We start from the raw sequence: 25,753 nt of genomic DNA, 5'->3' as shown, positions 1-25,753 counted from the left end.
TGTGAACATGACAAATTGCGGTTTCCAGATCAAGAAAAAGCAGCACTTACCATAGAGGGGCTCACGGACCAGGATGTCCTAAAAGTTACACCCAAAAACAGCACCGCAGTGTCACTGATTACTGAAGACACGGAAGGGGGACGGCAGACGTGGCTGAATTACGCAACCACTGGGGAGCTGCAACATCAGACATTGAGTGTCATTAGGACCCAGCCGTTAAGGGGTTAACGGCGCCGTAAAAGGTGTCGGCGCCGTTAAACCCTTAACGCCTTACTACGAGGCCCCTTTGCGGGACCCGACCTTAACGGCTGGTCTAGACCAGCCGTTAAAGTAGGGGCCCACAAAGGGACTCTCGAGGTAAGTACGGTATTGCAAGTTGCGGTAACGTACTTACCGCCTTCCCCATTCCCATTATGCCCTATGGGGCAAAAATGGGAATGGGGAAGGGCCATGGTGGCATGGGGAATTACCGCCCCGCCAACCTTGGGATGGGGTGGTAATTCCCCATTCCGCCATGGCGGACTCCGGCATCGACCATTGTTCTAATAGCACCATGGTTTTCCGCCGGAGTCCTAATGAGGGCCATTGACGTACAAATACAGAAGTCATGGAAATAAAAAGAGGACTCCTAAATAATTTCCTGGGGAACTGCCATCCTTGAGTGAAGGGGCGCAAACTGAGTTAGTGATCTGCATATTGTGCTACCTCTAAAACATACTTTGAATGGGTGCACTGCACACTTAATAAAGCAGCGATATTACAGATGCATAATTTGAAACAGTGGCAGAGAACTATTCTCTAATACAAATTGCAAGTGATAAATACTATGAAACCTGCCAGCTGCCATATAAATATGAAACATGGCACAGTGTATTCAGTGGAAAAGATTGTATGCCATGTGCCAATGAAAAATTAGAAAAACTCTCAAAGCGTATAAGAAAAGGCTGACATGTGGTGTAGAGCGGGCACACTGTGTTGGGTGGTAGGGAGAGTGTGCTATGTGAAAAGAGAAAATTACTGTGCGCCAATTATAGCTAAATGGGCAGCGTGATAAACAGTCTATTTCACCTTACAAACATGCAAGTTCCTGAAAGCTTATGCGCAATGAGCCACATAGTCAAGCATCACCTTTTATACATGTACAGCCCTAAAGAATAGAGGCTGATAACCTGACGGGTTGTACAGTGAAGCACATAGTAAAACAAAACCTAATACAATGACAGCCATACAATGTGCCAAAAGCCGAGAAATTAAAAAAGGAGAGAAGGGAGAATCAGAGTTTGAAGACTTTTTCTTTGCAACTAGTATTTTCTGTCGTTCATCACAAAATGCGATTTACAACTTTTTCTTTGCAACTACTACTTTTTCTCATCAAAAAAGGTGAAACGGTCAGCAGCAGCCACACAATCTAATCTCCTTTCTTCAAAGAAACCTAGGGATATTTCTTCATAACAAGCCTATTTTCTGATGCATTACAAACATTTAGAACATCCAATACAATCACTAAATGTACTCTCCTTCCTCGAATGAATAGCAGTTTGTCTTTTTTATCACAACTAGTGTTTTGTCTCATCCATCCAAAAAAGTTGCCATACCGCATACTGCCACTGCATGTACTCTGCTGCCTCCTGCCTCCTAGGAACTGTAACCTTTTTTTTTTTGCGGCTAGTATCTTCTCTCAGCACAAGACGATGACATGGTCATTTGCAGCCACTGACTAGAATATTCTCCTGCCTTTAAATAATTCCAAGGGTCAGCAAGTGTCACTGTGCAAACTTTGAAGATGGCTCACAGACGTTTCTAAACCCAGAGTTGATTATCACTAGTGGTTTAACAACTTTGCTTGCAATAAAAATATGATCTATCCATTAAACTCGAGTAGGGCTGCGCCGAGTATCGTATTTGGTATTCGGCTGAATACCGAATAGTTTGTGAACTATTCGGCCGAAGCCGAATATGAAGCCGAATAGTTGCTTTAATTAATAAATCATGTTCCAAACTTTAAAAAACACACTTATTAAAAAAATATAAAGCACCATTTTAAATGCATTCTATACTCGTATTTCTCTTCATTGTAATCAATGCAGCATCTTTATTTAAAGTATAAAAGCCAGAAAAAAAGCAGATTCATCCTTCATTGTCTGATTGCTCCGAGTAGTTGTAGGGTGTTATCTCTTTGCGTGGTCTGGAGAGTTGGGGGGTCATGCAGGCATTTATGTTTAGTAGGGATGGGCAAGCAGAATTCCAGGTAGGGGATTTTTGCTAGGGTGGGGGGTGGAATGCCATCTATGGTATTTGTGTAAGGGGTTTGCAGGCCCCAAGCAGGAAGTTTGTGAAGATGTTGGGGAGTCAGGATGCCAGAAATGGGGGCTTGCAGTGTATGCCGGCAGAGTGTCAGCAATGTTGTCTTTGGTTCCAAGACGTACATGCTAATTTTGCCGGTTCAGCCCACGTTTGCCACTTGGAGCCAAGCTGGACTCCAAGACTCGGCCCCGACTTGGCCCATCCCAGAAATTCTCTGGCTCTCCCAACTCTACATCATACTAATTCCACCAACAGAGCATAGTTTTCTGGTTGTCTCATATCGAGTCCTCACATCTATCTTCACCCGCTGTCACACACTGGCCCACTTTGGAACCGGACAGATTACCCAACACACATTCCTCTGAGAGGCCTGTTAGGTGGGGGCATTTTGCTCTGCCTGACATAGCCCAGCCCTGTTAGTCTCCACTTCCTATTGTCAATTTTTAATGTTTCTCCATGGGCATGGCCCATAGGAACAAATGCTGCTGAGTTTTCACTTATCCTCGCCACTCCTTCTCGTCAATACACAAACATGTGTACCTTATCATTCCTGATAAAATATCAGATAATGTTAAACTCAGGACTCAAGTCCTTAAAAAAAGAAAAGGGGGGACTATGACATACGCAATGGGAAGTGACGTGACAGGAACTGAATGTATCCTAAAGTGAAATAGGCAAATTTCTTTCAGTTTGTGAGCACCTTTCATGTCTAAGAATATGTAACAAAACCTGCCCTAAAGAGAAAATCACAATCTAAGATATTTTTACAGCGGTGTGGAAGCAATTTGTCTGGTCGGGGTTAATTGTCTGGTCTAATTCTAATCAGTTTTGCAAACTGAAGTCTATATTTGCCTTTTTGAGTTCTTGTTGCATTGCATTCAAATGAGAATGACAACGTATTCGGCAAGAGCCGAATAGCAAAAAACTATTCGGCCGGAGCGGAATAGCTTTTTTTTCAGCCGGAATTTGGCCGAATACTTACTCGAAGCCGGAGTTCGGTACACCCCTACACTTGACAACTACTTAAAATATTCAAAAGTCGTCACCCTAACGGTCGTCATGTAACCTTTACAACCATGAGGTATGGCCCAGCCAGCCGGATTGCTCAGACTGTCTGCATCATCTGCTGGCAAGATGCCTGTATTCTGAGTCTTCTCTGCAGAAGCCTTTTCCCCTTCCCTTGCTCATTGCCCTTTCTGCCTTTTTCTCTCTCCTGTACAGTTTCCTGCTTCTCCAGTTGCCTCCTTCTCTCACCTCTTTTCCGACACCTACCTGTTTTGGATGCAATAGGCTAGGGATGCATGCATTGTTGCCTGGCAGGCTGCTTCCAAACTATCCCCACTCGCCTGTCACCGCTCATCTCATCTACAGTGTGTGCAGCACCGTTGCGCCTTCTCTCTTTGGGACATCATCAAATGCCAGAAACACGGGCTGATGGCAATAATGGCCCTCTGCCCTCTCTTCACTCGGCCTATTATCTTGCATGAAGGGCCATTGGTTCATAGTGACTGTTTCGACAGTCAAAGTTTCTAATGACAAAATCTTTGACAACAAAGCATCGGAAAAAAAACTTTCGAATTATTTTTTTGGGGCCCCCCCGAAAAACCCAGTTTAAAAAAAAAACACTTAATTTACTATACGAAACTAAACTAAACCCTTTAACATAAAAAAAAAATGCATTCAAATTTTATTTTTTTGAAACTTTGGGCCTCATTCCGAGTAGGGCGGTAATGGGTACCGGGAATCGTTAAGGAGACCGGTGCCGGTAATCCCTTACTGCCCTACTATGAGGTCCCTTAGTGGGTCCCTCCTTTAACGCCTGGTCTGACCAGGCGTTAAGGACGGGACCCGTTAAGGGACTTCAGAGCTAATAACGGTACCGCAATTTGCAGTACCGTTATTAGCGCCTTCCCCATTCCCATTGAGCCCTATGGGGGCTCAAATGGGAATGAGGAATGGCTTTTTCAATGGGGACTTACCGGTCCCGCAAAGGTCGGAAAACACCGGTAAATCCCCATTAAACTAGACCGGTGCCAGACCTGGTATTGGAGATAGCCATGGAGCTAATAGCTCCGTGGCTACCTCCAATCTTGGAATGACACACTTTGTATTCGAAAGTTTTGTCATTCAAAACTATTTTTTCGAAACTATGACAGGACACCCCAGCCATTACAGCCCAACAAGGCATCCATTGTCACCAAATCACATCATAGGTAAACGCAAATGTTCTGAGATGCTCTGTAACATTAGGGATGATTAAAGGAGGGGAGTTGTACATTAGTTTGTATCAAAGTTTTTGGGGGCTCAAATGGGGATGGCCCTGGTGAATGGGGAATTACCGGTCCCTCCGACCTCGGAATGGACCGGTAATTACTCCATTCACCAGGCCAGAGTTGGAAGGGTTTTGGAGGCAGCCATGGCACTAATCGCGCCATGGCTACCTCCAACCTCGTAATGGGGCTCTATGATGGCTTTGCATTTTCTGAATTCACTAAAACGAAAGCAAGATGATTTCAAACCTTTTTTTGCAGTCAATTCTTCTTCTTTCTTCTTCCTTTCTTCTTCTATGGCTTTCATTTTTGCTTCATATTCATCAGCTAGAGCTTTCCACTCTTTTCTATTATTCAGCAGGCCATTTAACATTGGTGTGATTTCTTCATGAAACCGTGAAAATTCCTGAAATGAGGAATAACATAAACATGTGGCATATACGCTTTCAAATAGTAACCTAAATGCTCGAAGTTGATTAAAACAAGCTCCAGAGGATACACAGGAAGTGCTTAACAGCTCTTGATAGACATGTATTTAGTGTAATGGCTGCAGAATTACATGTTACCCTGCAATAAAAGGTGAAGGACAGAGGGCAGAGAACAAAGAGCTTCAGGGAAGATTAGTCCATCATGTTATACTGCATCCGAGTATACCGAAACGTGTATCACTTTTATGTTTACGTCGCCCTTTCAGATGACAAAAGTAACGCTTCATTTCAATAGTGATGTGGTTTCGTGGATGTAAAATAGCTCCTCGTCCTCCAACAGCAAATATAATTATTGTTTGGTCTTCTTATTATGCAAATAAGCCAACTACAGTACATTTCTCTTTTTTAATGCTTTTGGTTAAAAGCATTCAAAATGCTCCTCTGTCTTCTTCCCGAGCACATCAAAATCAATTGTTTGTTCAATGAAGGGTACAGTTGCATCCAAGAAAATAACTGTGGGTCACCCCCCTCTTCATAACACACTTAATTGTAGAATATCCTCTCGTTAGCTATTTTATTTTGAATTTGTATTTATTTGAGTGATACAGTTGTAACCTTGATCTGAAGTATAATACAGAATTTAGGCAGCACAGGCAATGCCATATAGGGGGCCTTAACAAAGATACATATAGTAAAAGGTGGTGTAGAAAACTTTGGACAAAGGACATTGGGCCTCATTACGAGTTTGGAGGTAGACATGCCGTTCTTAGCGGCATGGCTCCCTACAAACTCATGTCAGGGTCCGGGTCCCGAAAAAAGGGAATTACCGGGCCATTCCAACTTTTGTGGGCCCGGTAATTCCCATTCTCGGGACCCGGACCTGGTACATCCCCATTGCCATTCGAGCCCCAAAAGGCCTCAATGGGAATGGGGAGGATGCTAACAACACACCCGTTAATGACGGGTCTGTTGTTAGCATCCTGGTCTGCTCGCGGGTGGCGGTATGTACGTCTGGTCTGGCCCAGACGTGCATTCCGCCACCCGCTAGCAAAGTCGTAATGTGGTGGCCTGGAATGAACGGTGCTGGAACCTTACCGGCACCATTCATTCCGCGGCCGCCAGCCTCATAATGAGGCCCAATGGCTCTAATAAAGCAAAATGAAAAGTCCTACCTGAAAGAGCAGTAGAGGCAACAGTCACCAGTTATGTCATATGTTGCAAACATAGGGCTCTTGCTCACTGCTCTGACATAAAGGATGATCCTTGAAACATGTAAGATCAAGGTTTTGCAGAGAACTGTATTTATTTGGAATTCAATACATCACAGTACCAAAGCATATGAGGGCTCATTATGAATTTGGTGGTGCAAGAAAATAAAAATGTAATTCCATTTACCTCAATTTTTCCTGCACCGCCAAACTGCAAGTTGCCGGTATTGCCGCGCATGATTTTTGAGGTAAAAATGCAGGAGTTACCTCCAGCTTCAAGCTTCAAACTGGAGGTAACTCCTCCACTTTACCTCCAAAAATCAGTGGTATTACCATCCGGTAATACTGGTGGAGGTAATACTGGCAAAATGGGGATTTACACTACAAAATCACCATTTGTAATCTGGCAGTATTACCGTCAGGTGTAATACCTCCAGTGGTAATGCCGCCTGATTAAGTGGTTGTATCAGTAATTCTGTTTGCCAGTATTCCTGCTGATTTACAACCGGAATACCAGCAAACTCGTAATGAGCCCCATGTCTTCAGTCGTTGCTTTATTGATGCTGATGACATTTTGGGAAGTGTATGTAAACAGGAACTAGCTTCATGCAAAAACATCAAGATAGGCCTAACACCTCAGAGTGCATTTACTTCCCAAAAGAATTCAAGAAGCTCAGAATGTTTGTGGAAGAACAAGACACAGATACAGTATACAAAGAAGATACATTTGTATTTTATATGTCTGGTGTACAGAAATGTGTCTGCAATTTAAATGTGATTTCTATTCCTGGACTACCTTCACTATGTATTATACAGAATGGTCTATTGCATCATTAAGCACAGGAAATCTAAATTACACTTGTGTGATATAGAAAACTGTATACAATTTCAAGATATTTGCAGATGTTTCATTTGACTTAAAATAAGGAGATATAGTGCAATATAGGAACTAATATAAAAATTCTAAATAATTGTACCATACATGTCATTTCACTTGGAGTCCCTGCAGTCAAATGGACCTGCCTTAATTCGAAGGGGAGTTCAAAACTGCTGAAAGGGGAACTAGAAATCCTTTGAATATTCACATTTCTCGGCCTACCTAGATCAGGAATGCACAATAACACAAGAAGAGCACACACAAAGGTCCTTGGCAGCCTTTTTGGGCTGGTTCCAAAGATTATGTCAATACATCCATTACTGGATGTCACCAATGGAGCTGGGCCAGTGAATTCCAAGGCCTTGTCATCACTTGTCAAAGTCCAGACATCCCATAAAAACTGCATTAGCAAATAGTTAAGGGAAAGTTCATTGACCTCTGCACATAGCAAAAGAAATGTTGCCCTGAAACATATTAATATAATTAAAAAAGGAGTATGTTTGCGAAGCACAGCTACTGCCACTTTAAGGAAAACTTCTGGAACTCCATTCAAAAAGCCTGCGAAGGCCATGGGTTATGCTGCCCGATTGATGCTCGCTACGACTATGCCACGCTTTCTTATGCCATGCCGGTGACACTACCAGGCCTTTAAAACTGGCCTACCGTACCCTGTGTGGCAAAGCCTGCGAACAGCGCTGCAGGTTACGCTGCCCGATTGACGCTTGCTATGACTTCGCCATGCTTTCTTATGCCATGACATTGACGCCACCAGGCCTTTAAAACCGGCCTACCGTACCCTGTGTGGCAAAGCTTGTGAAGGTCAAATGGCACGGTGTTGAGCGCCACAGGTCCAGAGGTTACGCTGCCCGATCTACGCTCGCAATGACTATGCCACGCTTTCTTGTGCCACGACTTTGACCCCACCAGGCCTGTAAAACTGGCCTACAAAACTCTCTATGGCAAAGCTTGTGAAGGTCAAAGGGCACAGTGTTGAGCGCCGCAGGTCCGCAAGTTACGATGCCTGATCGACGCTCGCTACAACAATGCCACACTTTCTTATGCCACAACATTGACACCAGTCAACAGGCCTTTAAAACTGGCCTACCAAACCGTATGTGGCAAAGCCTGTGAAGGCCAAGAGTGCGGTGTTGAGTGGCGCAGGTGTTTGGGGTCTAAGGGTTGCGGCAGAGAGTGCGACTACGTGACACAGCAGAGGGGTGCAGCAGAGAGTGCAACTATGTGACACAGTCATCGACTATCAGCTACCAAGAAGTAAGGAAGTTGCGGGAAGGGCGAGAAGCCACTACTGCTCCCTACTAAACCACCTGGCCTTTGTGCGTGTCTCCCTTAATCTTTCTTCTATGTTACTGTTGCTCTGTGAATCTGTGCCCCACTAGGCCTCTCTCCCTCTTCTAGGTCCCCTCCCACTGTGTTTAGTTTAGTTTATTACTTATAACCTGTGTTACTGTTGCTCTGTGAATCTGTGCCCAACTAGGCCTTTCTCCCACTTCTAGGTCCCCTTCTACTGTGTACTGCTGATCTGTGAACTGTTCCCTTTGGCTCTCTATAGCTCCCCATCGTCTGTGGTTCTGTTGTACTGTTGTGTGTCGCCTACCTCCCCCTATTGTGACCCCTGTGTTGACCACCACCATGTGCCTCCTGTGTAGTGGCTTGGGGCTGTGCATCTCTTTCTTTTCTCACTTCCTCCTCTTCCTCCTCTTGTATCCATGCGCTCTCTACTATGCTTTCCGTTTTTCCCATCTTCTTTAACTGCTACTCTATCTCCTATCCTATCTCTCTCACTAAGTCTGGAAGGAAGAAGTTCAAGAGGGCCTCCAACCCAGGCCTCCCTATTACTGATACCTGCATCAGTGCTTCTGCCAAACAGACCCTCACCAAACATCCTCTTTGTTGTTCCTTCACCAGACATATGGACCCTTCATATAATCTGAGATCTCTCTCCTATCTCTCCCATTAATGGTGGCACTCAGTGGGAGGCCCTCTTGCACTCCTTCCACTCTTCTGAGGTCACCATTAATGTGTACCTGAATGGCACTGTCTTGGTCCAGGGCCCTCAGCCCAATCTACTTCTGTTTGATAGGCAGCTCCCATGCCTTATCAACTTTCTTCCTTCTGCTGCTACTCCTACTAGCACCTATCTGGCTCCTCTGCCAACCCTTTCTTCCACCTCTGCCCTCTCTCGGGCCCCTTTTCCACTTCCGCTGGGTGCACCGTTAGCCTGTACACCACTCCTGAAGACTTTCAAATGTGGCATCCTGCTCCACGTCTCCACTCTTAACTCTCACTCTGCTGTCAAACACTCCTCTGACATCTGCCACCTCTTCAAAGAACTTGACCTTGATGTCCTTGCTCTCACTGAGACTTGGTTCATGGCCAGCTCTGGTTGAGTTTTGACATTATCCTCCCTGACAGCTACATGATCCTCTCCAAGCCCAGAACCAACTGACCCAGAGGTGGAGTAGCTCTGATCTTTCCTGAGTGTCTCCTTGCTTCTGTCATTCCTACGCAGGCCTACTCCTCCTTTGAATGCCTGGTCTGCAGGCTCTCTATCTCTCCTGGCCTCTCTCTCACTGTGGCCACTATCTACAGGCCTCCTGGTCACGTTGCACTCTTCCTATCAGAGTGTGCTGACCTCTCCTCATCTCTCCTTACTTCTAGTTCTCAACCTCTCCTCCGTGGAGACCTCAACATCCACCTGGATGCTTCTAATCCTGCCTCTGGGCTTTTCCGCTACCTCTGCGACATGCTCTCTCTCTCCATTCTGCCCTCTGGTTCGACACACTCAGCCGGGCATACTTTGGATGTTCTCATCTCTTCTGACATCTCCCTCCCTAACCCATCCACCGCTCAACTCTCTTGGACTGACCACTTTCTACTCTCCTCTCACCAGAAACTCTCTATCCCTCAGGCAAATCCCACCCCAGCACTGCCCCCTAACTGTGTGGTCATTCGGCCCAAGAAGCGTGTGTCAATAGATGCCTTTGCTAGCACTTTCTCTGATATGATATGGAATTTATAACGCGCCTATACACAAGTGTTTCAAGGCGCAAGACCTGTGCACCTCCTACCCCTGAGGCTGACTCACACCCTGACACAGCCCTCTCTAATCTGCATCTTTCTATCTCCACAACTCTGGACATTATTGCCCCTGTCATGAGCATTCAGATGAAGCCTACCTCCAAGAGCAACTCTTGGTATGACTCTGACCTCGCTGCCCTGAAACACAAGTGCAGGGTGCCTGGGAGAAAGTAGTGGGCATTGGGTACATTCTCTGACAAACTGGCCTGCCTCCTATCCAAAGCCAATACAGACTCTCTGGCCTCATTACGAGGTAGGAGGTAGTCATGGTGCTATTAGCACCATGGCTACCCCCTTACCGCATACCGGGTCCGGGTTCTCGGAATGGGTACTTACCGGGTCATTCCAACCTTGGAGGACCCGGTAAATCCCCATTCTGAGAAGCATTCCCCATTCCCATTCGAGCCCCCATAGGACTCAATGGGAATGGGGAAGGAGCTAATAACAGGCCCGCTAAAAGCAGGCCCGTTATTAGCTCCCTGGTCCCTTAGCGGCTCCCGCTAAGGGCACCTGGTTTTACCAGGCGCCCTTAGTGGGACCCGCTAAGGGACCTCGTAATGCGGCAGTAAGGGGTTAACACCAACAGCATCCTTATCGTTGCTGTTAACCCCTTACCACCAACCTCGTAATGAGGCCCTCTGTCTTGTCCAAGCAGAGAGCCGACATTCAAGCCTGCATCTCTGCAGCCTCTAACAACACGGCCAAACATTAAAAATCTACAAGGAAATGGCTAATCCTGCTGCAGTGTCTACTTCTCCTGTTCCCTCTCAGGTCCTCTGTATGGCACTATCCTCTCACTTCACCACTACAACTCAGGACATCCTGTCCCCTATCTCCTCTCTGTCTTCCTATCTCAGCCCCTCTCTGGCCCTCCCCCCATTTCTCCTCTTTCTCTCTGACAACACCTCACAAGGTTTCTAGAAAGTCTGACATATGAAAGTGTCGTCCAAACAAGTGCTTCCCTGCTCCTCCAGAACCATCAAGGACCACATTGACACCCTTGGTCCAGCCTTGGCCGATTTCTGCAATCACTCTTTCACCAGTGGAACTTTCCCCTCTCTCCTTAAGCACTGCCTTGTGCACCACCTCTTCAAAAAGCCTTCTGCCGATCCTACATGTCTGACAAACTATCGCCCAATCTCTATCACCCCTTTCCTGGGCAAACTCCTGGAAAAACTGCCCATCTCACAGTCCCACCTCGCACTTAGGGGCTCAAACTGTAACTCTACAGTCCATTGCCTCCTTGAACTTACCCAGAGCCGCGCTGCCCTGGCTGCACTACTCAGAGCATTTCTGTGCTGTTACATTTCCCTCTCCCAGGCACTCCCCCCCCCCTTCCCCATGCACTTCTCGTTCTCGCACTTGCATGATCTGAATGACATAAGGCCTAGTAAGATCGTTTGTCTTGTCCTCCATTTGGTTACCTGGAACACACCACTTTCTACTTCAAAGAATTTCATTTTACAGGACAGGACTGGGCTACGTTCTTCTTTTCAAGGTCAGCCCCTACATGATCAAAAAGCATAGTTTCTCATCATGTGGAGTACTACACATATTCTCTAAAAACGTTATCCATATTCCTGAACAATCTAAAGGTCCCTCACATGTAAAACATTTGGCACCCATAGTTTACAAACATGCCGTCTCCCTGGGCAAAGGAGGTGAATAATGAAACGTCATACTAGGGCAGGATTCAGATAAAAAAACAGCCAAATAAATGCACAATGTTAGAAGAAGACTGCATAATGGGGGACAAGGGCAATCACAAACAGCCATCAATGCATGATAAGTCCAGTAAATTGGAATCTGAAAAGAATGCTCAGTGACAGGAATGGTGTTAGTATTGTCAGAAATGTTAGACCAACTTTCACCCTTAGATTGCAGAGTACAGCAGATGGAAAACACCATGATAGAAACTACATTCTCCAAGTTGGTGGAAACAGGCTGCTTTGAGGCTCTAGACTAAACACAAAACATATACCACTAAAACTAGAGGTCCATAAAAATGTATTGGTATGGAATAATGTACGCATTCGGGGTATCCCAAATGACATTCAAAATTCTGATTTGGAGGATTATGTTGACAGCCTTATTGGTTTGTCAAATGCCCAGAATCACCTGAACTCTTACTAGATCATACACAAAGGGCCTCATTCTAAGGCTGGCAGTAAGGGATTAACAGCGCCGGTAAGGGTGCCGGTGCCATCAACCCCTTACCGCTGTATTACGAGGTCCTTTAGCGGGTCCCGCTAACGGCGGCTGGTTTTACCAGGCGCACTTAGTGGGAGTCGATAAAGGACGAGGGAGCTAATAACGGGCCCGTTATTAACAGGCCCGTTGTTAGCTCCCTCCCCATTCCCATTGAGCCCTATGGGGGCTCGAGTGGGAATGGGGATGGGTTCCCTGAATGGGGAAATACCGGGTCCTCCAAAGTTGGAATGGCCCGGTTTTTCCCCATTCAGGGAACCCAGACCCGGTATGCGGTATGGGGGTAGCCATGGCGCTAATAGCACCATGGCTACCTCCATACTCGTAATGACCCCCAAAGTCTTCAAATCTTTTCAAACAGCAAAAGGCTTTACTCAAGATACCTTATCAAGATTTCACTATTTTCCAGAGAAAGTGGAAACCAAAGAGAAGATACAATCGGTTCCATTGGGTCAATTCTATCGATCATCTCTGAAAATCTTTCAGGACAACGTTCCAGCAATGTTTAGGTGCAGGAAAGCATTCTGTGAGATAACTACCCCCTCCAACAAATCATGTAATACATGAACCACGTCAATTATATGAGGCTGGTGGCTTGTATTGAGGTGTACAAATATTTGATCAGTATTGGGACGGTTGCATGTAATACTCAACCTTCCCTCTTTTCTTTCTATAGAGCTCCTATGCAGCCAGACTATCACCCTTCCATGCCCAGTTTTGTTTGCTACAAGCTTTATTATTGTACTGGTTTGCCTGTTGATTTGCTCACCTAATTTTAACATGTTGGATGCATGGTGATGTAAAATGTGAATCATCATGTGTGATGCGGTAGGAGGAGCGAATTGTACCCACCAATGTTAATTTATAAGACATACTCTCGCTCCTTCAGAAGTGCTGGTTTTTGCTTTCACATATATACTGGTTCTATGTTTTTGCATACTTTGATGTTCAATGTTCGTGGTTATATTTATTCACCAATTATTGCCTTCTCTACTATCTTCTTTTGTTTCACACTATAATTTCTTTAACCACAAGTCACACACTCTTTTCTTAGTTTTCTTTGATAGTTATACTCATTATGTTCTCTTGGTGAAATGAAGCAGCTATTTCACAAATTCTGTTGGCATCCTCGTTGTGTCCAATATATATATATATATATACAGTGAAAAATATTTGTTAAATGGACGCAACGGTTGCAAGTAAAACCGGAAAACCCCAGATGTTCACCAGTCATGGTAAGCTAAGAAATCATAACTCGCGCCACCACTGTGCACTACTGACATTAACATCCAGGACATAAAAGATGACATCACAAATGCCATTGAGGACATCACTGATGACATCACATATCTAGGCCAATTGTTTTTGTTCACTGACATATCTAGGCCATGTGTTTTTGTTCACTGACAGTCAGAATATTACAATTGAAAATGTGCTATATGTGTAGACATTAACCTTGTATGTTCTTACAGTACTTTCCTTAGGGTTTGGTCTAAGATCATGGTAAACATACATGGGACAATAAGCAGGCCTCAAACACACAATTAATTTGTATACATGAAGATTAAGTTTATTGCTGTTAACATTTTCTGGTGATGTTGTTTCTTTCTTCCTTACTTTAGTTTCATTGTATGTGCCTCTGATTTGTATACATTGTGGCTCTTCATATGTATTGTCTGTAGTAACAAAAGTGTGTAGTAAGTTTTGAATTGTTAACTATTTATTCCATTTTTTACATTACTCAAACTCTGATAGGGTAGCATTCATTATTTTACCATCCAAAATTACCAGTTTAAAAATATTGTACTTCTATGGTTCTTGCTTCAGCCATTGCATATGTGTATGTATGATTACGTTCCTGTATTAACAACAACACTCCAATATAATATTTTGTTTAGATGAGTACATTCTTTAATACATGAAGTACTTCATGATTGGTCTCCTAACCACCTCTGACATCTTGCTATCAACCTTGTAAACACAACCCCTTGTAGGAATCTTTTATCACAATTAATTTAATATGTTATGTCATTAATGAACTTTGTGATGTCATTTATGATGTCCTGGGTGTTAGTGTTAGCAGTGCACGGTGGTAATGCGAGTTATGGGTGCAAAGCTTACTATAACTGGTGATTGTCGGGGGTTTTTCGTTTTTTACTTGTAACCATACGTCCCTTTAACAACGTTTTTTCACTGAATTTCATGGGTTTTTGCCAGTGCACCCTAATTTGCTACAACCTCCCAATATCATACTTACCCCTAATATAACAGCATATTTCGACGGATCTAGAAAGTTTCAACTTGAAACTGTGCAATTCCCCACCCGCTAGCAACATCTTTAACACCTCTATTCACTTTTGCACATTTTTGCACCGTTTTTTGCACGCTGACGTTCACAAACAACTTATGTCATCGTAGACTTACCGGACAGTGTGATGACATGTTGCGAAAAGGTCCTCGCTTCGCGAATGGGTCTGTGCTTCGTGAACAGTTCGAAAATGCATTTTTAGCTGATCTAGGAAGTTTCAAGCTGAAAATGTACCCTAACGCTGCCCCTAGACCTATTCTTACTAAGTTTCAATCTGCAATCCAGGAGAGATTGATTGGGAGAGTATTAGCACGACTGCTATTTAACTTAAAAATTGTACTACCAGCTGGAGGGCCTGGACAACAGAAAAAGCGTAAGGATGCCGAAAGGAATCAAGAGGACCCGGAAGATGAGATAGAGGAAATGCCTACCTCCAGCACACAGAGGGAATCATGGGTGTGGCGGTTCTTTATCACTGTTGGGGGTGTACCGAAGGCTAAGGCTAACAAGCTGACATGCACCGGGCAGTCGCAGACAACCTGGGCAGTTCTCCTACGGGACCACCTCTATGAGCAGCCACACCAAATCCAACCACTGGGATGCTCTGAAAAAGGCTGTTCCTTTCTCAGGAAGTAGTAGGCTGTCTTCCTCTACCTCAGGTTCCTCAACCAATACTGCCACCACACAAGCTACTCCTGTGATGCACAAAATCCCACGAGCTACCTTGCAAGCCATAACAGAAGCTTTTGATCCATATTTTTCCAAGACAACAGTACTCTAGATATACTGCAACATACCACTCTGTAGGGCAGAGCAGTTTCAAAGTGCTTTTGAGGCTGTAAACAAGAAGCATGAGAACCACTGCCCCCTACCTTACATTTAATGCATGCGCAACATCTTCCCCTATCCACCTGCCCCTCCGTATCTGTGGTTGGTGCCCCTTCCCTCATTTCTCCCCACACTTTCCTTCCTGGCCTCTCGTGCAAACAAAGAAAAATTCAAAATAAAGAAACACCAAAAAAAAGGTTCCTTTAGGAACCACCTTTTACAGTTGAAAAAGCTTATAGACACCATCTACTTTACATTTTTCAGTAAAGTAGTCAAACTCAATATGATTCTCCAAGATTCCGATTAGCATTTTCTGCTATGCTAATGGATATAATGGCCAATTTCATACTAGAGAAAAAGAAAAAAGCACAGAAACAATTTTCTATCCCAAATACTTTTCTATAGCATACAATAAGGACCCTAATCCATGGACCTTCATGGCCATCCGCGGTGTCCGCAGTCCCGTCTCCAGGCCATGCATCATTAAAAAACCCGGATTTCACGTGTCAACCATCGCACAAGACAGCCCTTTTACCCTTTTTACTGTTATGTTTGTAACACTCGCTCATTACCTGCTTTCAAACAGTGACCCATTTATCCACCAATCAGTCACAAAACTCTTCATACAATCCTATCAACATATTAAACTCCCACACTCCAAATGTCACTTTAGGAATATTCTACACATCTTTTGCTTCTGCTTTTCCTTTGCTTATTCCAAAAATCTTACACACTGCTGCTATAAATGCACACATGCATAGTGCTGTAAGAGAAGTGCATGAATGAAAAGGGGAGTAGGGATTGCCAAGTGCTGATATGAACCCAGAGGAAAGTGCCAAGAGATGCCAAGGTGGGAGGCCACTGGCTAACTGCTGGGGCACAGGAGTCCCAAGGGTGGAATACACTGCTGCCAGGTGGTAGACCTGCAAGGGCAGTGCTGAAGGGGGTCAGGAGTGTACTGGTGTCGACTAGATATAGGGCCTGGAACCTGTGAGGTTCTTGAGGGACAAAGCCACCAGTCTCAGTGGCAGCGGTATGAGTTAGCAGGGAAGGGTTTACGTAAAACAGGAAGAGAAAGCAGAGATTTCAGAAGTTTCCGGAACTTAATGAAGTCCAGCTAAAGTATAAGAGGAGCAGGAAGGCTGTTCCAAAGAGAGGCAGCGGCTGAAGAGAGAGACATGCCTCCCCCTCTCTGTTTCGAAAAGTGTTTGACAAGCAGAGAATTGGAGTTACAGGAGCAGAGGGCTCTAGCAGGGCAGTATTTAGGGAGACAAAGTTGGAGATAGCATAGTCCCAGGCCCCAGAAAGCCTTGTCACGGCAAGTGAGTCTGTGGCCCGGACCTAGATATCCCATATTTCTTTTGACCTACATTTCGGCCATTTTCGAAAAAACTACTGGATGTATTTACACCAAATGTACAAAAGCATGCTTTTGGGACCAAGCCACCAGTCCTAGTGCAAATTTGGGGAAAATCCGTCCAGCGGTTTGGGCTGTAGGCATGAGCAATTCTTTTTTCCTTTGCATCTAAGAGGATTTCCACACATTCTGAGACCCCCCACCCCTATAACTTTGCCCCTCTGGACGAAAACCGCACCAAACTTTGCTAAATCCTTCCGAGGGGGCCATATACTGTTTCTGCAGAGTTTGGCGAGGATTTGCCAAACGGCGCCAAAGTTATAAGCAACCCCAAAAGTGCTCTTTCTGTGAGTTGAGCAACTTAACCATAACTACACGGGCGCTGCTGTAATGAATAGAGGTTTAGATAAATTGGTCACACATATCTCAGATATGGAAGAAATGTTATATGTCAACTCTACTACTCTTTCTATTTGTAGCTGTAACTGTGTTCCTATCTGATGTCCCATCCTAATATAATCCCCCTGTTTCTCTGAATGTACAGGGGCTTATGTTCTCCAACAAGAGATAACCTATTCTCTCAGAATTGGCAGATCTGAAGGCAGACTTTGGGCCTCAGTACAAGTGTGGCGGTCTGGAAATAAGGGTGTTGGTCGCACCGTACTGGCACCCTTTTCGGACTGCCTCACTCCAACTCTGCCTTCCTGGGCTGTTGCGCCCGGCAGGTCTGACCCCCATAGGCAGAGTTGTCACAGAAGCACTAGCACTGTTCGAAATGGTGCTGGTGCTTCTGTGTCCCCATTCCCATGGTGTCCTAAAGGACTCCATGGGAATGGGGACTTACACTTTCCACTTTCCGGATCTCCATGGGAATGGGGACTTACACTTTCCACTTTCCGGATCTCAGGTGGCGGAAACAGTGTTACGAGTCTGGCGGCAACCCGCCATCAACGGTGGGTTACCGCTGGACTCTTAATGAGGCCCATTGCTTTAATCCAAGAAACACATTTGAAAAGAAAAGAGGAATATTGTTTAAAATGTAAGCTATTACTGCACCATATCAGTTTGCAGTCTCCGTGAATCAGAGGAGTGGCAATCATTTTAAAATCTGCTCTTAATTTTAACATTTTGTACACATACTAGGGGCTGTGTGGTCATCTCGTAGGAATAAAAGGGTGGTTGAGTAGTGAGAGGTTCTATGTGTATGGGCCCAAACAGAATCAAGCACAAATATTTTTTAATGTATTCCCTACTTAGTTACATTTTGCTGAAGGAACACTCATTATTGGAGGAGATTGGAATTTAATTCTTAATTCAGTGGTGAACTGCTCACACCCATCTGCACCATATAACGATAAGGCTGGGGTGGGCTTAGTCAAGGGGCTAAAACAAGTATAAAGTTCCCTTTGAGTTGTTGGTTTCTCCCCTGCACCTAGAAAATCACTAATAGTCAGTTTTAATCACCTTACTCAATTGACAAATCTATCCAACTAGGTGTGCTTGGTGTAAATAGAGGCTTAGTCAAGGGGCTGTCTGACCTAAAGTTGGTAGACTCCTGGTTGACCTTACATCCTGGCGAGCAAGCAAGAGTCTTCGAGGATAGATTATGAAGTAACCTACGTGGGTAATGACGCACCAGGACACACTCTAGTTACAGGCAGGTGTATTGTCCAGCTTGTCCAGGTAAGTGCTGAGCCAGGAAATATCACACTGATGCTAAACAGGACAGACAGGGTGGAATAACACTGCCACATCCAGAAAGGGCAGCACCCACCACTAACTGACACCTTAGGAATGCTTGCACGACACTCATCCTACATTCTAGATGGCATCACCACATTCTACTAGCATGCTTGCTAGCAGAACCCAGATTACAACATGTCTCCCTCGATTCATTGTTACAACCAAAAGAAGAGACAACCCCACCGGCAACCAAACCCCAACCCAGCTAGTGAACATGTGGCCAGCATGTAGACGCAGCTGAGAACATCCATCACAGACCAGCCCCATGGAGGGAGCCGTCACAAATACCAAATTGGAAAGACAAACCTAAACTGCATAAAATTGTGAAGAGCTCAAATGCCACAACAATAAAACGGCCAGAGAAAAAGAAAAAGGTGCTGCTCAAAGGCATCTGGCCGTCAACAGAAACAACATTGATGGTTAAAGATGGCAATAACCACACTAATAACCCATGGTGACACGAGACCTAACCAACTTGAAAATCCCAGGTAAACACTAGAGGAGAACTAACCAAAATAGGTGACTAGAGATAACATGCCACCACACTACTCCACCAAAAGTAAAACACTGATTCCACAGTACACACCCAGTACACACCTACTCCACTCCATCCCAACACACCATCAAAATGCAGGAGAATGCAGTGTATGGTCCACCGAAGTAGTGGACGCACACCCACACTGAGGTACCTTATGTATTGTACCTCCGTCTATTTAACAAAATTCTTTTTTTTTTAAATGCTTGCTAAAATATTATTGAACCACCCCAATCTAAACAAAACCCTACCTCCTCACCACTAACTACCAACCACTAGGCCCAAATATCAGGGAAGGCTCGGGAGCAGGCGACCAGGACTGCTCAATCTAAAGTCCCAACCGTCGCCCTCAATCTAAAGTCCCAACCGTCGCCTGCTTCCCGAACCTTCCCTGACCCTTAAATACCCCCAGGGGTGCGCGCTACGCGCAGGCCAACTTGCTGGCCTGTGCAGTGCCAAAATAACCCCGGGGGAAAATGCTTTGCGTTCCCCCCCGGCTCCCCTCTTTTCATTTTGGGAACGTACATTAATTCACATAACAAAATGAAGATCAATTCTGTTCTCAAAATGGACACTTGAATCTAACTAGAACTAATGCAAACTGCCTGGGCATAGACCCGCACCTGCGGGTAGTGCCAACGGATCTCTGCAGCTAGCATGGAACCTGCTAAGCTAACCAGCCCCGAAACTTCCAACGCCTTGTTTCCGCATTATTCACGAACTATTAACGCTGTATAACGGACTTCCTAAGGGTTAATTTCATTGACAAAATAGCAGAAGGATGCACGGATGATGGCACACTTGCTTCCCCTGGCTATAAAGGAGCTCGTCAATGCGTGAAAAACAATATTGACTTTATTTGCATATGCACCAAGTGGCCCAGTGCTGTGTGTGGCGCTTTCAGCCACCAGGGCTCCGTTGACTAGGGCCTCAATTGCTGTATCCAGAATCCAGACTACGAGTCACAGAATGCAACATTATGCTGACTAATGTGTCACATTGAAATGGGACATCCCAGCAGCTATGTTTAATTTGAATTATTTTATGTACTGCCACTTTAGATTGGGCCAAATAGGGACAGGCGCCTATTTGAGGAGAGGAATGTCAGTGGAGCCTCCACAAACCTCTGTTTCTTATTCTATAATAGCAGGCTTTCAAGTAGCGCTTCTTGTCGTACTCTTGACATACCATGTTGCCATGAAATTGAAAAACATGTGTGCAATCCCATGTGGGTTGAGCAGGGGGCAGTGTGCAGAGATAGAGAAAAACACCAGAGACTGCAATTTGGAAAAAAACAAAGGCTACATTTATTCACAACAATTCCACCCCACAAATGTCCATAGCAGAACAAGTGTTTGGAAACCATGTAGAATGAATATTTGTGTGTTTACACTAGAAAAAAAGGGGTCAATTAGTTTTTAAAGGGGGCAAACGGAAACACGCTGATGAACACAGATTCTGAAAGTTTTTGAAAACACTGGAAAGCACCCCTGTAAGTAAAAGCAAAGAAAACCCTGAACCAGGAAACCCTAGTAATGAGGCACCAGGACACGCTGTAGTTACAGGAAGGTTTATTGTCCACCTCGTCTAGGTCAGATCATGCCTATAACTTTATGGGTTGCAATACTTGGTATAATAAAGATTCATGCCAATGGCATTGCGATGGATCACTATTAAAGCATACTGTACTCTCCTCTAATCTTTCAGGCTCAATATGTTCTTATTTCAAATCTAATAAGACCAATGATGTAACATGGGCAACAGCATGGGATGCAGCCAAGGCTGCAGTGAGAGGTGAATCTGTCAGCTTTATGACAGACAGGCTGGCACAAAACTCAAAGAGTAGTAATTCAATCTCTGGAACAAGTGTAAGAGCCTAAAGTGAAGCATGAGGTCTCAGCTTCATATAAAGTATACAGGCAAATGATAAATGTCAGAGGCATGCTTAGCATATAAGGCAGGGAAACCATCTAAGGTGCTGCTGCAGACCAAACATAATGATTCTGAACAATCTTGCAAAGTAAGTAAACTTCTGGCTCTAAACATTTAAAAAAAACAAGCAGTGAGTAATCATGTTTTATCTCTGAAAAATGGACAAGGTCAGCTAATAGTGGACAAAGGCAAACTATCTTTTCAAGCAATTGTATGAAATGCTATATGAGCCAGATTGTCTTGATCCCCATTCCCAACTTTTGTTTCTCTCTGTGGTATATCCCTTTCCAAATTATCAGCAGAAGAAAGGGAGACTATGGAGGTTGTAATATTTAATAAATGAGTGTCGGGGCTGATAAACCATCTTCCCAATAACAAATTCTCTTTGTAAAATGTTTAGTCCCTTACTAGCGTCATATTTAATCAAGCTTTTTAACAACTTCTCCATATCTCATTCTTGCACCCCTTCTATGATGGAGCTCCCTCTAATGCTATTGGCCAAACCTGTAAAATATCCTGTTTTATGCTCTTTGTAATGACCACACACTCTTTTAAAAATGGACACACAGATATTTGCCAATGTTTTAGCCAATGACTAGGAACCCTTTATGCTAAAACATGTCCATCAAGACCAAGCACAATGTATCCAAGGGCACCATTCATTTGATAATGTGCAGAGAGTGCTCAGAGTCATAGACCATGCACATACATTCTCCCAACCTTTGGCATTATTGTACCTGAAGATTAGAAAGCATTTTACCATGTTGATTGGAAATTTTTAAAATGATCACTGCTTAAATTTGGATTTGGTCCTCACCATTTTTTAATATTAGACCATTTCCAAGCTTCTTCTACACATATCAAGACGAGTGGCAAAATGTTGGATACTGTGATGGTGAGGCAAGGGAGAGATAGGGATGCCCTGCCCCCCTTTTTTATTTTTATCAATTAAACCATCGGCCCACACTCCAGCCGAAGGCCCAAAAAGACTCCTCTGGATACACAAATCAAGAAGAAATGTTCTCATCTCAGCAACATCAGGGACAAAATCAGAGACCAACCACTGTTGAGTCCATTAGTGATCAGGTGACGAGAGCATGTGTTATCACTTCTGGTTTGTTGCTTTACCTTCTGCAGTAACATCACTTCTGGTGGCCATCTTGGATCGTCACATAATTTCCTGCAACCATCTTGGATCAGTGATGCCACTTCCTGTGGCCATCTTGAATCAGTAACATCACTTTGGTATAAAGCGCTATATAAGACTAATAAATACAAATACAAATACTCCCTGTGGCCATCTTGAGTCAGACCACACTCCAGCTGAAGGCCACAAGAGACTCCTCTAGGAACACAAATCTAGAAGAAAACACCTAATCCCAGCATCATCAGTGACAAAATCAGAGACCAACCACTGGTGCACTAGGCGATCATGTGACAAGAGCGTGTGTCATCACTTTTGAACTCCCAAGTGGCGATCCAACAGCCAGGGATGACCCGTAACAGTGAAGGGTGAAGACCAGTAGTCGACCCGCCTCTTGGCCTCTTACCCTATGGGCCTTTGCTTTTGCCTTATTCCCTGCTCCATCTTTGAGTAATCCTAGCTTTCCAATCACTGTCCGTTTTCTCCGTACTGCAGTACTCACTTACAATGCAATCACTCCTGCTGCTCTTCCTACTCACCTCTTCCTCTGCATTCTCCATTCACGCTACAACTTCCTCCTTTCCTATCCCTATCATAAAACTCACATCTCGTACCTCATACTCCTCTGTCTCTCTTGCACCTCCTACTTCCAACAAACAAAGCTGGCGAGCTAACCATACCTCCTCTAACACCTTACCACCTTGCTTCTTGTTTTCTGAGACTCAAGTTCTCTACTCTTCCTTACCTCATCAACTGAACATTGCACTGTGGAGTGCTCAGTCTGAATGCAACACAATGTCCTTTATCACCAGCTACTTCCATGCCAGCTCTCCTTCTCTAGTCCTTCTTGCTATCACTGAAACTTGGATATCTCCATCTGACACTCACACCCTCGTGGCCCTAAATGACTCCAAACTATCCTTCATTCACTCTCCTCGTCTGGCAGAAATGGTGGTGTCAGACACATACTCTCTTCCCGACTCAAATACTCACAAATCTCCAATGCCACGTCCTCTCCTACCTCTTTTGAATTAACTATCTCTACAATTGCTCCACCTCGCTCGGTTGACATCATCTCCATCTATCGCCCTCCTTGTCCCACTGGAAAAAATGTTGATGAACTTCGGCAACCACTAGATTGCCTTTCCACTAAACATCAGCTCATTCTCTTGGTGACTTTAACCTTCCCTCTCCAAACACTTCTCAGAAATCTGAATTTCAGTCTTTTCTTAGTAACCATGCTCCCCACTCTATCCATAACCTACCTATCCACACCGGGGGTAACTCTTTGGTTTGTACTCCGTTATTTCCACCACATCTCCTTTCCACCCCTGACCATCTCATCACTTGCCTCACCTTTTGCTAAAAGGTCATTTAAATCTTCTGCCATTCCTCTCTTTCTCTCAGGCCTACATTTCTCACTCTCCTTCACACATGATGCCTCTTCCACCAACATGGCCTTCGCAGCCTCCAATCACTACTATATGACTCATTATCCTCTCACTTACTAACTTTTCCCTCTAAGTCTCAGCATCTCAACCATGGATCATCCAAGTAATACCCTGTCTATGCACAGGCATGCGTTGGCTGCTGAGCAAATGGAGGCTACCCACTCGCATGAGGACCTGAAACAATATCTCTCTGCCCTGAACTCTCTCAAGTCCTCTCTTGATAGAGCGAAAACAGATTTCTACTGCACCTTAACTGACTCTCACTACACCCATCCTCACCGGCTACAGAGCACCCTAAACTGACTCCTCACTCCTCCTAAACCTAAGACTATCTACTGCACTCACACAGCCAATGACCTAGCTGAATACTTTTTGCCAAAACGTCCAAAATTAAAATATCTCTCCTGACCTTCCTGCACTCTGCCTACCATACCATCATCCTCTATCTCCCACTTTGATATGATATGATAGTTTATTTATATAGCGCCTATACACAATGTGTTTCAAAGCGCTTCAAGGCAAGGGAGAGAGCAAGGGAAAATACAATGACATTCTTACAGGCCATGAACAGTAAGGATGTGAAATTAACTATCGTACTTGGCCTGACGACATTTCAGATAGTGCAAGAGCTAAGACATAGATAAGGAAGGGAGGGGGGAGAGTGGGAAGGAAATGGAAACAGACAGGCGACTACCGTACTAGCCCTGACGACATTTCTGGTAGAGCCGAGGAAAACAATAGGTGAGGGAGAGGGGTGCAGAAAGGGAGGGGAGGAACAAAACAAGTGACTATCGTACTAGGCCTGACGACATTTCAGATAGTGCTGGAGGGGGGGGGGTGCAAGTAAGGAGAGGGGGGAGGAGACAGAAGAGGTTGCTATCATACTAGGTCCAGGGACAATTCTGATAGAGTAAGTGCATAGAAGAAAGTAAGGGGGAGGGAGGAGATAGGAAAAGGGAGAAAGGGAGAGGAGAGAACAGAGAGCAAGCAGTCAAAAAGAGTGGAGAAGCAAGAGGGGAGAGCGAATACAATTGCAGAAGTCAGTAGTAACACATAATGTTGCAAGCCTGGATACAAGATGAAGATGGGAACAGCATGATTCAGGGCCACCATTAGAAAGGGTGACACACTGTTAATCAATGAAGTCCATAAAAGCCAAATCCAGCATTGGCCACAAGACGGTGATGGTGAAACCAGACTTTATCAGGACAGGCTCCTGCAGGAGTAGGCAGGAGGGGGAGCAGGGTAGAAGAATGAAGCAAAACAGGCAACACCTGTGTGGAAGAAGGGGGGGCACAAGGGAACCTCACGGGGGATCAGAGGGGTGGGGATGGCCTGTGGGGACTGAAGGGGTAAACACATGTTGGTACATGCTTACCTACTGTCTGAGCAGGGGTTCGGGCCCTTGCTCCTCCTGGTCCGAACAGGTCCAAACAGGAATTGCCTTTTTCTTTTTCTGCCCTTCACTTCGGACTCCTGGGTGAGAGACGCCCTTGATCTAAGAGTTAAGAGCAGGAAGGAAGAGGCAGGGCTAAGAAGGTGGGTGGTGCTTAGGCCAGGTGACCTAGATCCACTTGCACCTGCTCCCCATCTGCAAAGGAAAAGAGGCTAGAGGGCTACTTAAGTAGGGAAATAGAGTGGCAACCAGCAAGGCACCATGTGGGCGGGGCTTTCTAAGTGGGGAAAAAGAGCGGCAACCAGGAAGGCACCAGTTGGGTGGGGCTTATGCCAGATGACCAAGATCCACTTGCACCTGCTCCCCATCTGCAAAGGAAAAGAGGCTGGAGGGCTACTTAAGTAGGGAAAAAGAGCGGCAACCAGGAAGGCACCAGGTGGGAGGGGCTTGCTAAGTGGGGAAAAGCTAATAATGAAGAAGTCTTATCTTTACGGATGAAGGCTAACCCCTCTTTTGCCCCATCAGACCCTCTGGCTCCTCAGCTAATCAAGCCTATTGCCTCTTGCGTGGTCTCTCACTGAACTGAACTCTTCAACCTGTCCTTAGACTCTGCGTGCTTTCCCTCTATTTTGCCTCGGTCATCGCTCTCCTAAAAAAGCAAGAAC

The 25,753-nt window shown here is 44.9% G+C and overlaps 1 protein-coding gene across 2 annotated transcripts in view; it reads right to left on the bottom strand.

The window, feature by feature from the left end:
- PDE6B (phosphodiesterase 6B) overlaps window positions 1–25,753 on the bottom strand; it is a 653,633-nt gene that overhangs the window by 33,247 nt on the left and 594,633 nt on the right. For both annotated transcript variants that reach the window (XM_069626382.1, XM_069626383.1), the window contains one exon: window positions 4,824–4,980. In XM_069626382.1, the coding sequence (XP_069482483.1) occupies window positions 4,824–4,980 (157 nt within the window). The remainder of the gene's footprint in view (window positions 1–4,823; window positions 4,981–25,753) is intronic.

The sequence above is a fragment of the Ambystoma mexicanum genome, chromosome 6p (assembly GCF_040938575.1).
Source record: "Ambystoma mexicanum isolate Mex_15411 chromosome 6p, UKY_AmexF1_1, whole genome shotgun sequence".
Lineage (NCBI taxonomy): Eukaryota > Metazoa > Chordata > Amphibia > Caudata > Ambystomatidae > Ambystoma > Ambystoma mexicanum.
This window is presented reverse-complemented; position numbering and strand designations above follow the sequence as displayed.